We start from the raw sequence: 12,997 nt of genomic DNA on the forward strand, positions 1-12,997 counted from the left end.
TTTGGCTTTAAAAAGAAAAAGGAACTTTAAAATGACAACAAACAATTTCACATTTGAACTACATAACATATGTACAAATGTTTCCTACTATTTGAATCATGTGTGTTGGAGCAGGAATTTCTTGAAAAGCAGAAAAAACGGTTACATTTACAAACAGTTCACTTTATCACACACACACACACACACACACACACACTGTGACTGGACTGAGCTCTGAGTGTCTGTGCTGCAGCTCTTCACACTTGTCCTTCATTTTCTTTCAGAACAAACAAACAAATGTTTCCTCTCATTATGATCCTGATGTGTGTGTGTGTGTGTGTGTGTGTGTGTGTGTGTGGTCTCTTATATTCCTTGTTTCTGTTCTTCACAGGGCGATCAAAGCATTCCAGGAGGTGCTGTACATTGACCCGGGCTTCTCCCGGGCCAAGGAGATCCACCTTCGCCTGGGTCTCATGTTCAAAGTCAACACAGATTATGAGTCAAGCTTAAAGGTGGGTCCAACAAAAAGCTTTACGCTCATTAATTATACATACTTTAATTGTGATCAATAACATCAATCTCCTCTACAAGACATGGATAGCCCAGTTGGAATGAAGGCCTTCCTGTGTGGCACTTTTACGATGAAGCAAATGCTGGAAACTTGTGATTTATCATAATGTATTTTTGCTTTTTACAGCATTTTCAGCTGGCTTTGATTGACTCCAACCCCTGCACTTTGTCCAAAGCTGAAAGTAAGTCACGCCTTTTATTATAATTCCATGATTAGTTATAATTTAAACTGTCTTTTTGGTTAAATTAGAAATTCCTCACAGTTTTCCTGTATTCTGTTCTATTGTCACGTAGAGCAGCTTCTGCAGGAAAATAGACATTTTGTTGACTTTCCATCAGCTCCCATGTTTTCACACAGACAAACAGATGTCGTGTTTAAACTTGGGATTTTAGAGTCTGGTGTTTTTCCGCTTGTCCTCTAGTTCTGCCTGAATGACCGAGTGAGTCCTCTGCAGGGTTGCAGCCAATAATGTGATAACCACATGAATGTAGTACTATTTTTCTGTTCTTAATGTATTCGAAGAAAATTATCTGCCAGCAATGGAATTAAAACGACGTTATTTGTAATTACATTCATGGTAATTATGTTATGTTAAGTTAGGATTCTCTTAATCCATTTTTAATAGTGTAATTCTAAGTTTGACAGTGTTTTAGTTTGTTTTTTATTCTATGACTTTTTAATCTATTTTAGTCTGTTTTGCCCCAAGAGGTGATGGACAAACAAAATCAGATTTTATTGGCTGCTGCATTGTGGTCCAGTCTTGAGTGAATCACAGACATGTTGTGACCAGTTTTTCCAGTGGAAGTGATCATATTAAAGTGTATTGATAACATGCTGCCTGTAGTAAAGCAGAGGCTGTTGTTTTTAGTATGATCGTGTTGATGTTTGCATTGTTGTCATCTTTTATTAAAGAAGAAGATGCCTCGTAGTTTGAGATTACGATACGCGATACATGGTCCATGATAACCAATATATAGCCGTATATCACCAAATCGATGTTTTGACCCATCCCTAGTGACACGTGTGTCCCGGGACTCGCGTTATTATGATTCAATCTGATAAAATCACTGGGATTATTCCATGGGCATTTCTGTGAGACGCTACTTTTGGCTTAGATTTGTCATTCCTCCTCTTGTGTTTGGCGTTTCTTTTCATTGTATGAGGAATTTTATTTTCTATATTAGTCGCCTTGGCTTTCATTTCTTCATCTTGTCTCTTATTTGAGTAAAGAATGAAGTTTGTGCACAGTGCACATTGTCCGTTACTACGGCGTTTGTGTCGTGTTTACGGGAAACTTTTTCAAAAAACCATGAGCGTTTCCGTATGGATTTCATCCTTAACGTGCATCTGCCGCCTCATCTCTCTCTCTCTCTCTCTCTCTGTCTCTGCTACCTGTTACTGTGGCGACGGCGATTTCCATTTCTGCCTCTCACTGTTTGCCTTTGCCTCACTGTGTCCCCCCCTCATCCCTGCTACCTCTAACACATACTCATACACACTTAGCGAGGGCAGCCCCCGTCTTTCTTCTCTCCCTCTCTCTCTCTCTCTCCCTCTCTCTCTCTCTTCCTTCCCTTCCTCTCTCTCTCTCCCTCTCCATCTGCTGAGAGTCACTCAAGCAGCTTAGATCAGACACTGCAGCGCTCCAGACAAAGGAAGGTGCTACCAGGAGCACTGCTACCTATGTGCTGCTTCACACTCACTGTGGACAGGCGACATTTTCATATTGGTTTCCCAGCACAGGTTTACTTTTTTTTAAACACTGTTAAAGACTGCATGGAGGACACGAGTGTTTCTTAAATGTTGCCTTTTCCTCTCACTAACATGTGTCCACTTCTTGTCTTTCACAGTTCAGTTCCACATTGCTCATTTGTATGAGATTCAGGTAAGTGCTCGCTCTTTTACGCAAACCTTTGCTGCAGTTTCATTTGCGTGGCATTTCCCTTTTTTTTTCTTTTTTTTACTTGTGTCATTTGTAAAAGAGCACGAGTGCTGCCTGCTGATTGAGCGTCCAAACGCAGAGGCTGTAGTTCAGAACCCGGCTCTCGGTGTCTTAATGCCGGGGATTGCCTTGTGTTTTTGTTTTTTTATTTAAATACATTTTGAACCAGGTGCTGACAAATTGAGAAGGGAGCAGGTTGCTTGCATGAGTGGGTGTTGTGCGGGAGGGGATAGGAGATTACTCTCAGCCCATCGACAGGGTTGCCACGGAAACAAGAAAGTCTGTCTCCCCCCTCTTTTGTATGCTGGTGGTCTCCCTCTCTCTTTATTTTCGGTTTCAGTGGAGAGGTACAGTAGCTCTCAGCAGTTTGGGGAGCGCAGCGCAGCCACCACACTGCAGTTCAAGTCTGAGACGCGTGACATCAGGATTATTTAGTTTTTGCTGCACAAAAGTATGAAATCCTGTCATAACTCTCCTCTCTCCCTCTCTCTCAAACCCACCTTGTTCCTTGTCACATACAGAAGAGATACCGCGCTGCCAAGGAGGCCTATGAGAGCCTCCTGCAGACGGAGGATCTTCCTGCACAGGTGAAGGCCACTACCCTGCAGCAGCTGGGTAAGTCGGGTGTACATCATCTGCAAACCAAAAAAAAAAGCAAAATCAGCCTATATTTTACGGGGGTTTTGTTTCCCCGTGTCATTTAGTTATGCAAAAATCTAGATGTAATTCAACTTTAGATGGGAATTTTAAACTTAAACCGAAAGGAAAGCCCATTATACAGCCTTGGAAGCGCAGCAGACCATCTGAAGTAGTCCTGGTGGTCCCATAGAGCAGTGGTCCCCAACCTCCGGGCCTGGGTCAATTGATACCGGGGTCACACGGAAAGAATACGTAACTTACATTATTTCCATTTTATTTATTATCTGATTCTGAAGGGTGTTTTATTTTGGAAAATGAAGACTCTATGACCCACTCTTGTCAAGATGCTTGCCTCGATCACATGTCACGGTCGCAAGAAGCAGATCAACTGCTGGAGATTGCAAAAGACGATGGCCTCAAAGTATTATATTTATAAAATACCAGTGTTTATTCCGCTCGTATCATTTTATTTATTTGTATTTCTCCGCCACACCTTAAAGGGGGGCCCTTGAAAATATTATCTGACATTAAACCGGTCCGTGGCGCAAAAAAGCTTGGGGACCGCTGCCGTAGAGGGCAGCTTGTGGCCAGGTGGAAAGGGAATTGCTTCTAGGAAGGTTTCTTAGGTCTCTAGCTTTGTAGTAGAGGATGTTTTGCAGAGAAGGAATTTCCCTATGGGGATTAATAAAAAAATACAAAATACTGCTTCCTACTCCTACAGATGTTTTGCTGTGAAAACGCTAAAAGACGGTGTAAAGACACTCTGTCGTGAGCAGACAATCGCGACACCAGATATGTCGTCTTCTGAAGTCTTCAAAACTCGTGTGGCTAATAGTAAGAGTAATAATCTATCATGTCATGTTCGTGCGTGTGAGGCAGGGAAATCAAAGGAACAGCGTTGTGTCACTTAATGTTTGTTCAAACGTGATCTGTAGGAAAAGTGACAGCCCCTGTCGGTTTAAAGTACGTGACCATATTTCTAAAACAGAGAAATGTCCCTGGAGATAAAGCCTGACAGAGAGTGCAGTGCTTGTTTTTTGACATATAGACCCTGAGTAACGTGATGTTTTGGAATCTTTCTCCAGGCTGGATGCACCACACGGTGGAACAGCTCGGGGACAGAGGCACCAGGGACAGCTATGCCATCCAATGTCTGCAGAAATCTCTGGAGGCCGACCCCAACTCTGGACAGTCCTGGTACTTCCTTGGCAGGTACGTGAGGCCAGTAATCGTACAACTGGGTCAAAGAGTGAAACGGGGGTCAATCGAGTTTTCTGACCTCGTCGCTCAGATTTGTATCGAGCCTGCCGTTGACTCGAGTACCGGATCATGTAGTTTCATGTAGCGGTTAGGTTTATCTTGACTCTGTGGCTTTGATACGAGAGCAAACTTCATTTATTGCATAATTTGCTGTGATAAAAGGATTTATGTGAATGAAACACTGTGTCGTGGTGTTTTAACCTGAGCGACTCGAGCAAAAAATGTCCTTTTGCACAACTCCTCTGCTTTATTTTTGTGTTTTATCTCGGCACGCTTAAAAAATGCTAAACTGCAGCTTTTATTATTGGAAATTTCTAGAGCTTAAACAATTAAGTGATTATTAATCGATTACTAAATGAATTGACAACTATTTTGATAATCGATTAATGGGTTTGGAGCTTTTTTTTTAATGACTCAAACAAGATTTCCGATTGTTTAAGCTTCTTAAATGTGAGTTTTTCTTTATTCATTTGCTCTGCGTAACAAAGAATTCATTAAAAGTGAATCATTTTGGTTTGTGGACAAAACAAGAACATTTGAGAACGTCATCATTTCCAGGTTTGACGAACACCGATCAACGTATTTTTTGTGGTTTTCTGATAATTTATGGACCAAACGATTAATCGATTATGAAAATAATCGTTAGTTGCAGCTCTAGAAATCTTTTGTCGCAACTGTATTTCATTTTTGCGATGACAAATCTTGACGGCCTGTGTTTCCTGCAGGTGCTACTCTAGTATTGGGAAGGTCCAGGACGCCTTCATCTCCTATCGGCAATCCATAGACAAATCAGAGGCCAGTGCAGATACCTGGTGCTCTATAGGGTAAGTAAGCGTTGCATAGATCTAATCCATCCCTTGCTTTCAATTCCTTTTTTTAATATCTCCTGTCCTGTTCCCCATCCTCGGTCCTCCTCAGCGTGCTGTACCAGCAGCAGAACCAGCCCATGGACGCGCTGCAGGCCTACATCTGCGCTGTGCAGCTGGACCACAGCCACGCCGCCGCCTGGATGGACCTGGGCACGCTGTACGAGTCGTGCAACCAGCCGCACGACGCCATCAAGTGCTACATCAACGCCACGCGCAGCAAGGGCTGCAGCAACGCCACCGCGCTCGCCCACCGCATCAAATGTCTGCAGGTGAGTGGAGGCTGCGATGACGCGCATGAGGCGCCGCTAACGTGGCTGCTGGGGTGTCGTAAAGTCGTGACGATGGCGCATGGGCCGACGGGGACATTTCCTGTCAGGATTATCCTCATCGAAACAATTGCCATAGTTGCAGTTTTTTATAAAAAAGTGCTGAAATACGGAGGAAAAGGATGTTTAAATGTTACAAAACATTTTCTGGAAGGTCCAGGAATAACTTGTAAAATTAAACTCTAGGACTGTATGTTGGTGAGCAATGGTTTGCACTGTTTACATTGGTTCTTAGAAGTGGGAACTGGGAGTGACGTCACGACCCGCGTTCCCCAGTTCTTCCACTTAAGAAGTAGTCGTTGTGAGCCATTGATGACAATACCAGTTAACAACAACGCTCTATGCACACAAACGGCGTAGTTACATGGCGATGTGGCTTGAAAATTAAATCTCACATGAAAATTGATATTTATGATTTTAATCCATTTCTTTTCTTCTTAAAAACAAACCATAAATGGTAAAAAATGGCATTTCTTCTTTTAGGGTTAAAGTGCAACGAAACACAAACCGAGAAAGTAATTAAATAAGACGCTAGGCCCTGGCATTTTCAGCAAGCTTTCTACAGGCTTCTAACAATATCTTTACTCTGGAACCTCATGCTACGCCACCACATCCGTGATATATTTCCAGCGGGTCTCGACTACCGAAGACTGTTTTTAGCGATTGTTTGGGGGGCCGACGTTTCTCCCGCTCGGCTGCAGGCCACTGTTTGTGGAACAAATCCATCGTGCTGCTCCTTGTTTGAGTTGCAACCACTTCCAAACAAACCTTTTCAGTGGGCTGCGGTTTGTTTCGTGGTCTGACGCCAGAAAAATCCCAAACCACTTCCAAGTTGACCGACGACACTGTTGTGCCTTTCAAGCTCTTCCCTACTTGCTACCACACTGTGCATGCATCCGTGAAGCAGGGAGGGAGGGGGGAGGGTCAGCCCACTCTGAACCACGGGAGTCCAAGAAGAGCAACGGTGGTGGCAGTTAAAGAGGGAATCTGTAAAAATCAGTGTATCGCCCCGGCCCTAATGCTGAAAACTAAACAGTGTGACAATGTGTGCGACTAATATTAAACAAATATTAATGAAGTCATTGAAGTAGCAGTGTTTGTATGATGGCAGCCGTCTTAGAATCCCAAATTAGGGTTAGTTAGGTTGCTCTAAACGGCATTTTCAAGTCAAGTCATCATGATGCATAATATCGTATATTTCCACGTCAGTTGTCCATCAACATACAGCGTTTTTACAGGTGTAGCGCGACTGTAAAATGTGTTTTTTTTACGACAAGCATAGATGTTAATATGAAGAAGAGACACTCACAAAAACTGTGACACTTTTGAGGGTGTTTTTTTTGTTTTTTGATCGTGTCCTAATGTTTTATTGAGAGAAGAAGAGCATCTGTCTCCCTGCATTTTTTAACCTGACCTCACTTGAGTACATTTCACAGCTGCTCCGTACTCGGTCACACGAGCAAAGCATTAGAAAGAAAGCATAGCGGGATTTATTTGTAACCGAGTTTCCTTGATCTGCTGTAACGGTGCAACACGAAACATCATGACGTGGTGTCATGAAAGTGGGGGGTTATTCCTGTGCAGCACCACCTTCATCACACTCTCCCGCCTCCTGCTGCTGTTTGCCAACATTCCTCTCGCTGCTGAATCAGTAAATTAGAAACTGAAATAAAAAATGTATTTCAGTAGGGTCCTGGTAGCATGAACTGTCCGTCATCTCCCAAGTATTGTTGCTTATTAAGCCTTTTACTGCCAGTAGTGAAGAATTCTCTTTAGTTCCAACACTGACCAAGTGAGGTTCTAACATTCCCAACACGTCATGTGTTCATTTCCTCATCTCTCTTTTTGTCCAAGCGATTGTCATTTTTCCCTTCAGTCACACATAATAACAATAATGATAATAACAATAATAATAATAATAATAATGGACGCTGCGATGTTTTTGTGTGGTAGAAAACTGGAGTTTACCGCTTTGACCACTGAACTCACTTGTGTTGTAACCTCTACCTATTTACCATTAATGATCATTTCCTTGTTTTGAGGTCATCGTTCATTTAATTTTTGATTTTTTTTTCTCTCTCTAAAGAAAGCCTTGTGTTTATATTATTATTTTTTATTTATTTATTTTTGTTTTTTTTCACGTCGTTTTCCATTCCCCTAGGCTCAGTTGAGTAACCCCCAGCTCAGTAGCCTACAGGGTAAAAGTAAAATGCTCCCTCTTATTGAGGAGGCATGGAGTCTGCCAATCCCAGCCGAGCTAACCTCCAGGCAGGGAGGCCTGAGCAGTGCACCGCAGCAGGTGAGAGACCAGATAGAGCAACTTACACGCTCCCCCAACCTCTTCCCTCCCCTCCCCTCACCTCCCATCCCCGTGTCCCCTTCCTCTCGCCGAGGCTACATCCACATTACTCTGTTTTCATTATAAAAATGCATCGATTCCGCTGCCCACCGTCCACACTGTCCTGACCATGTCGGGCCCCGAGAATGAAGAAAAGTTTGAAAGAGCTCGGGCGAAAAGTTAAGACGGGAAGAACGGAGAACCTCAACTGCACATTCAGCTTTATTTAGACGTGGTTGTTGGGCCTCGTAAAACAAATCCTTGCTCCTTCTTTTCAGTTTTGTTTCTTGTTAGAATCTGACCGTAAGGAAGAAAAGTACCTGCTTACACACACACCCAGTGATCCTGAAGCTTCTGACTTCTGCTTTTTTGTTTTGTTATGCCACAGCCTTTTGTCTTTTGTCTGCTGCAGCCTCGTTTTCTAGAGTCATCCATTAGTTGTTGGGTCCACAAAGTGTCAGAAAATGTAAACATGTCTTTCCTGAACTTCAAAATAATGAAGTTTTGATGATTTCTTTGTTACATGGAGCAAAGAAACTGGGAAATATTCACGTTTAAGTTCGGAGAACTTGTTTTAATCGTTTAAAAAAACAGATTGATTCATGTATAATGTATAGTCAGAAGAACAAACCAGCGCTGCTTTGCTGCTCAATGATTCAGGATCTTCATGTGGACACAAATCAGTCTGACCTACTTTTTTGGCATCGTTGAGTAGCAAAGGATGCACAAAAGTGGATATTTGAGTGGTTTTCAGCTTCTTACATGTTAATATTTTCTGGTTTCCTGGCTCCATACAACAAAGAAATCAATTTTCTGACATTTTATGGACCAAATAAAAGAATGGACAGATTAATTGAATAAGGAAAGAATTGTTGGTAGCGACCCCAGTCCAGGATGAGCCCAGAAACACGGGCGCATCACTCCTACCTTCCTAATGCTCGCCTGGACACAGATGGTTTTTTTATCTGAAAATGTACTAGTATGGATGTAGCCTGAGTGCACACTCGGACACACAGGCTGTCACACACTCATAAATTGTAGTATACACACACAGTCAGACACATAGACACTCACACATGCACACACTTGACGGGTAACACTTGAGCTCAGCTCTACCATCCAGGCTGTACGATGTCTAAAGAAGCCGACAAACAAACAAACAGCACGTAAAACAAAAAAAACGGCTTCACTTCACCGTCTCTTTCAATTGGCTCCTCTCACATTTCCATGCCCGGCAGCTTTATGGCATCCGTTTTGAATGAGGAGGCGTCCACTCAGGTGTTACCCGCCCACCAACCCACCCACTCCTTCACCTCTCCGCCCCCACCTCCCCTCCCCCTCCACAGTGCCGTCGTCACTCGGCTTCACCCATCACGCTCGGCTCCAGTGGGTGAAAAACAAGAAAACTCAAAACAATGAAGAGAAAATGATTGTTTCCCACCCGCCGCTCAATTTCTCTTTGTATTAATCCTGTTTTTAATCTGCACTTCACCGGCAAATCCTGGTTTAGGAGGCAAACCTGTTGAGCCGCAGTATCTGCTTTCGTTTAGACGGGAATAAATGACCGTTTGGGACGAGATTAAAGTCTCTTATTCTGAGTCAAGTGGCTGTGAGGTTTGGCCTTTTGTTGGCCTTTGACCCCGTGTGATTGGTGAGGTCGTGGCGTCTTCCTCCTCCGCCTCCCTCTCTCTCCCCCCCTCCCCTCTCTTCAGTAGTTGACCCTAGATGCCCCACAGCTGCTCACAAAGCCCCTGCGACGCCCCCTAGTGTCCCATTATCACGTCACTCACTCATGCTCATCCTACAGTAGATGCAAGTGGTCCTGTTGTGTGTGTGTGAGAGAGAGATCGTCGTCGTATTATTGATTTGAACGTGTTGATTTAGCAGCTTTGACCTGGTGAGTGTGAATGAATGTGGATCATGGATGGATGGGTCAGATGTGACTTGATGTCTGATGTGAAATTACAGATTACACATTTGTTTGTCTGCGTCACATAAATGTGTTTATTTTGCGTCTATAAAGAAGAGAAAATACGACACTTTTTTTTCTTCTTTTTTTTTGATCTAAATCAGTCACATCTGACCTCGTAGGCTCCTGACGACAAGTAGCCGTAACAAATTCCCTTTCTGCTCTACCTGGGCGCGTAAAACACCGGCTTATTTTTGAGGAGGAGTTGTTGGTTCAGTGGCTGTTGGTAAATTTCCACCACGTTTCCTCTGAACAGGAGAAAAGCCCCCGGGGCTGCAGTTGCCCTATGAAGCAACACCGTCAGATAAACAGGAATCTTTTTTTGCTCCGCATTTCCTGCTTGTCTCTTTTGTTAAATTGCCAACACAGAATGACAGTGTCGCCCTCCTTTTCTCTCTTTCTCCATCCCCTGCTTCTCTTTGCACTCTGACCTCTTCCTCTTGCCGTACCTTCTCCTCTCCCTTTTGCTGCTTCATGCATCTTGATATTTGAACACGCTCCCTGCATCTTATTTTTGGTGTTCCCCCCACACACACACACACCTCACTTCCTTTCCTTTTGGCTCCATCCCATCTCCTTCTGTTTTCTTTTATGTTTTCTCTATGTTCTCCTTTTGTTTCCCCTCTGCCTGCGCCCTCTCCCTCCATTCCCTCCCCTCCCCTGCAGGCTTGTAAGCCCAATCACAGTGCGGAAGGCGGGGGCTCGGGTCAGTCTCTGCCCCCTCACCTGGGCACGCTGGGCCAAGCAGATGACCAGTCCTGTCCAGCCAAGAGGAGAAGAGCCTCCAGCCCCGCCAAGGTAAATTTAGACTGTGAAAACATAGTTTACCTGCTGAAGTCTGCCACCTTAATTTCACCTTTTACAGCGTTAAAAATTAAACCTATTTTTCTCATTCCTCAGGGTGATTTATGGGCCAGTAATCCAGGACAACCAGTTCCCAGCTGGTACCTCTCCCCACAGAAAATACAGGTTTGAAAACTCTTCAGTTTCCTCCATTTAATGGGTTTTTCTTGGTTGTTTTCACTTTCAATTTATCGTATAATTACTTTCCTTTAAACTTAAATACCTTGTCGAGACCCAGAAGGCTTCAAATAAGCTCTTATTTCCTGCATTTACATGTATTTATCATCTCAACCTTAGGTGCTGGAACAGTTGCGAAGTAACCGTGCCGGCCTGAAGCCCCCGCAGCTGCAGATGCTGGAGCAGCTGGAGTCTCAGCTCGCCATGATGCAGCAGCACCAGCACCAGGTAACCATATATATACATAAATTAAAGAAAATGGCAAATGAAGACTATTTACGACTGTACCGGCGCCAGTGTCGTTTTTTTTGTCGCCATAAATTCACAGACGTCACCTGCAACTGGGCTTTACTGTTGCACAATATCACACTGGTGTCTTTATTGTCTAACATCGGGAACATCATTTACAAAATTGACGCTTTGTTCTATTTTAGAAGAGCTGAAACGTGTGATTGAGAGCGTTAAGTCCTCAGGAAAACCTTTGAAGCTCATTTTCTCATAGACTTTGTGTTTATTTGCATCCAGTGGCATCACCACTTAGGTCCTTAGCTGCTAGTTCCGTTGTTCTTCGTCGGCTTTTCTGTTTAAACCACAAGTCTACTTCCATTTTTGCGATTATTTTCCTAATCCATTAATCTGTCAACTATAATTTTTTTGATTATTCGAGTAATTGTTTAGTCCAGAAAATGTTGATCAGTATTTTTCAAACCTCAAAATAATGTCTTGTTTTGTCCACAAACCAAATTGTTTCTGTTTTAATTATTTCTTTATTTGGAGTAAATAAACCAGAAATTAGTCACATTTTAAACTTGTTTTAATCATGGAAAACGACCCTCAAACTGATCGATTTTCAAAATAGTTGACGATTCATTTAGTAATCGATTAATATTTGACCAATCTCTTAATAGTTTTAACACCTTCTTTTGTCTATATCTCTCACTACACTCATTTAAAAATGTGTAATTGGTACATTTTCTGATTAAGATCCACTCACTTTAGATTGAACTTTAAGCTCTAGTAAAGTAAAGATAATAGTATATAATATCACACCATCTTTTCCTTCACAGATGAGACAGAATGCCTCAGGAGGTCAGGTGCGTCCTTCTCTCCCCAACGGCCCCACCTCCAACTCCCTCCCCTCCCCCAACCCCAGCCTCCACCTCACCCGGCCCCTTCTGGGAGCTCACCGGCCGCTGTGTCCGCCGCAGCCATTGGCCAACGGGCCCGTGGGCCCAGCTGCGACACACAGACCCTCGGACTCCCTCCCCGTGGGCGACAGTAGTAAGAGTAGTACTAACGGTAGTAGTAGTAGTAGTAGTAGTAGTAGTAGTAATAATCAGCCGGGGCCTGCGGACACAGGACCCAACGGAGACGTGCCTTACCTGCAACCTGCCGGCAGCGGCGACGCAGCACTGCTACCTCACACCTGCACAAGCACGCAAACACAGGACGCCGCGCCGCACCAGGCCCTGCACCTAAACTCCTCTCAGGTGATTCACAGACCGCTGGTTTTTGACAATCAATGATGTTGATGACGAGTTAGTCTCAGCTGTGGATGTAATCGTCTTATCTCTCTGACCTACTTGGCTGCTTTTGTTGAAAATCAGTCAAGTGGTTTCATGAAGCGAGCGGTGAAATCCCTCCCACGAGACTGTATGTCCTCAAACTTCAACACTGAGGCATGATGTGTTCATTATACATGTAAAGGTTGCTCATAAATCCTATTTTACGCTCTTGTTTGTCAAATTTGATCTTTTAGGATTGTACTAATGCGAATATCTGCCAAAATATTGTTAATATGGTAACTCGAACCCAATTCTCAGTGGTTGAACCCTTTTAATCCCAGGTTTAATTTAGATTTAGACATTTTTCTTTAGGAATTTCCTTTTATATTTAATTTAGTTTTTAGGAAACTTTACTTTTACAACTTATTAGCAACTGAAAATCATTCACTTGACGATTCACTGATGTTTCTTCTTCCTCACACTTGTTTGTGGCGTTACATTGTCACTCAGGTGTTTTAATTTTATTGTAAGAGAGGCTTTAATGAGCAGTTTTACTGCCACACTTGACACTTGTTCTTTCCC

General features: G+C 43.3%; 1 protein-coding gene across 2 annotated transcripts in view; it reads left to right on the forward strand.

The window, feature by feature from the left end:
• Positions 1–12,997, forward strand: part of LOC122763570 (histone demethylase UTY-like) — a 31,784-nt gene that overhangs the window by 11,521 nt on the left and 7,266 nt on the right. The window contains exons 6-17 of one of the 2 annotated variants that reach the window (XM_044018334.1): positions 371–491; positions 677–731; positions 2,398–2,432; positions 3,011–3,104; positions 4,214–4,340; positions 5,114–5,212; positions 5,307–5,526; positions 7,745–7,882; positions 10,557–10,688; positions 10,791–10,859; positions 11,031–11,138; positions 11,978–12,400. In XM_044018334.1, coding sequence (XP_043874269.1) covers positions 371–491; positions 677–731; positions 2,398–2,432; positions 3,011–3,104; positions 4,214–4,340; positions 5,114–5,212; positions 5,307–5,526; positions 7,745–7,882; positions 10,557–10,688; positions 10,791–10,859; positions 11,031–11,138; positions 11,978–12,400 — 1,621 coding nt within the window. The remainder of the gene's footprint in view (positions 1–370; positions 492–676; positions 732–2,397; positions 2,433–3,010; positions 3,105–4,213; positions 4,341–5,113; positions 5,213–5,306; positions 5,527–7,744; positions 7,883–10,556; positions 10,689–10,790; positions 10,860–11,030; positions 11,139–11,977; positions 12,401–12,997) is intronic. The other variant, XM_044018335.1, reaches the window with a different exon arrangement.

This window comes from Solea senegalensis, linkage group LG2 (genome assembly GCF_019176455.1).
Source record: "Solea senegalensis isolate Sse05_10M linkage group LG2, IFAPA_SoseM_1, whole genome shotgun sequence".
Classification (NCBI taxonomy): Eukaryota; Metazoa; Chordata; class Actinopteri; order Pleuronectiformes; family Soleidae; genus Solea; species Solea senegalensis.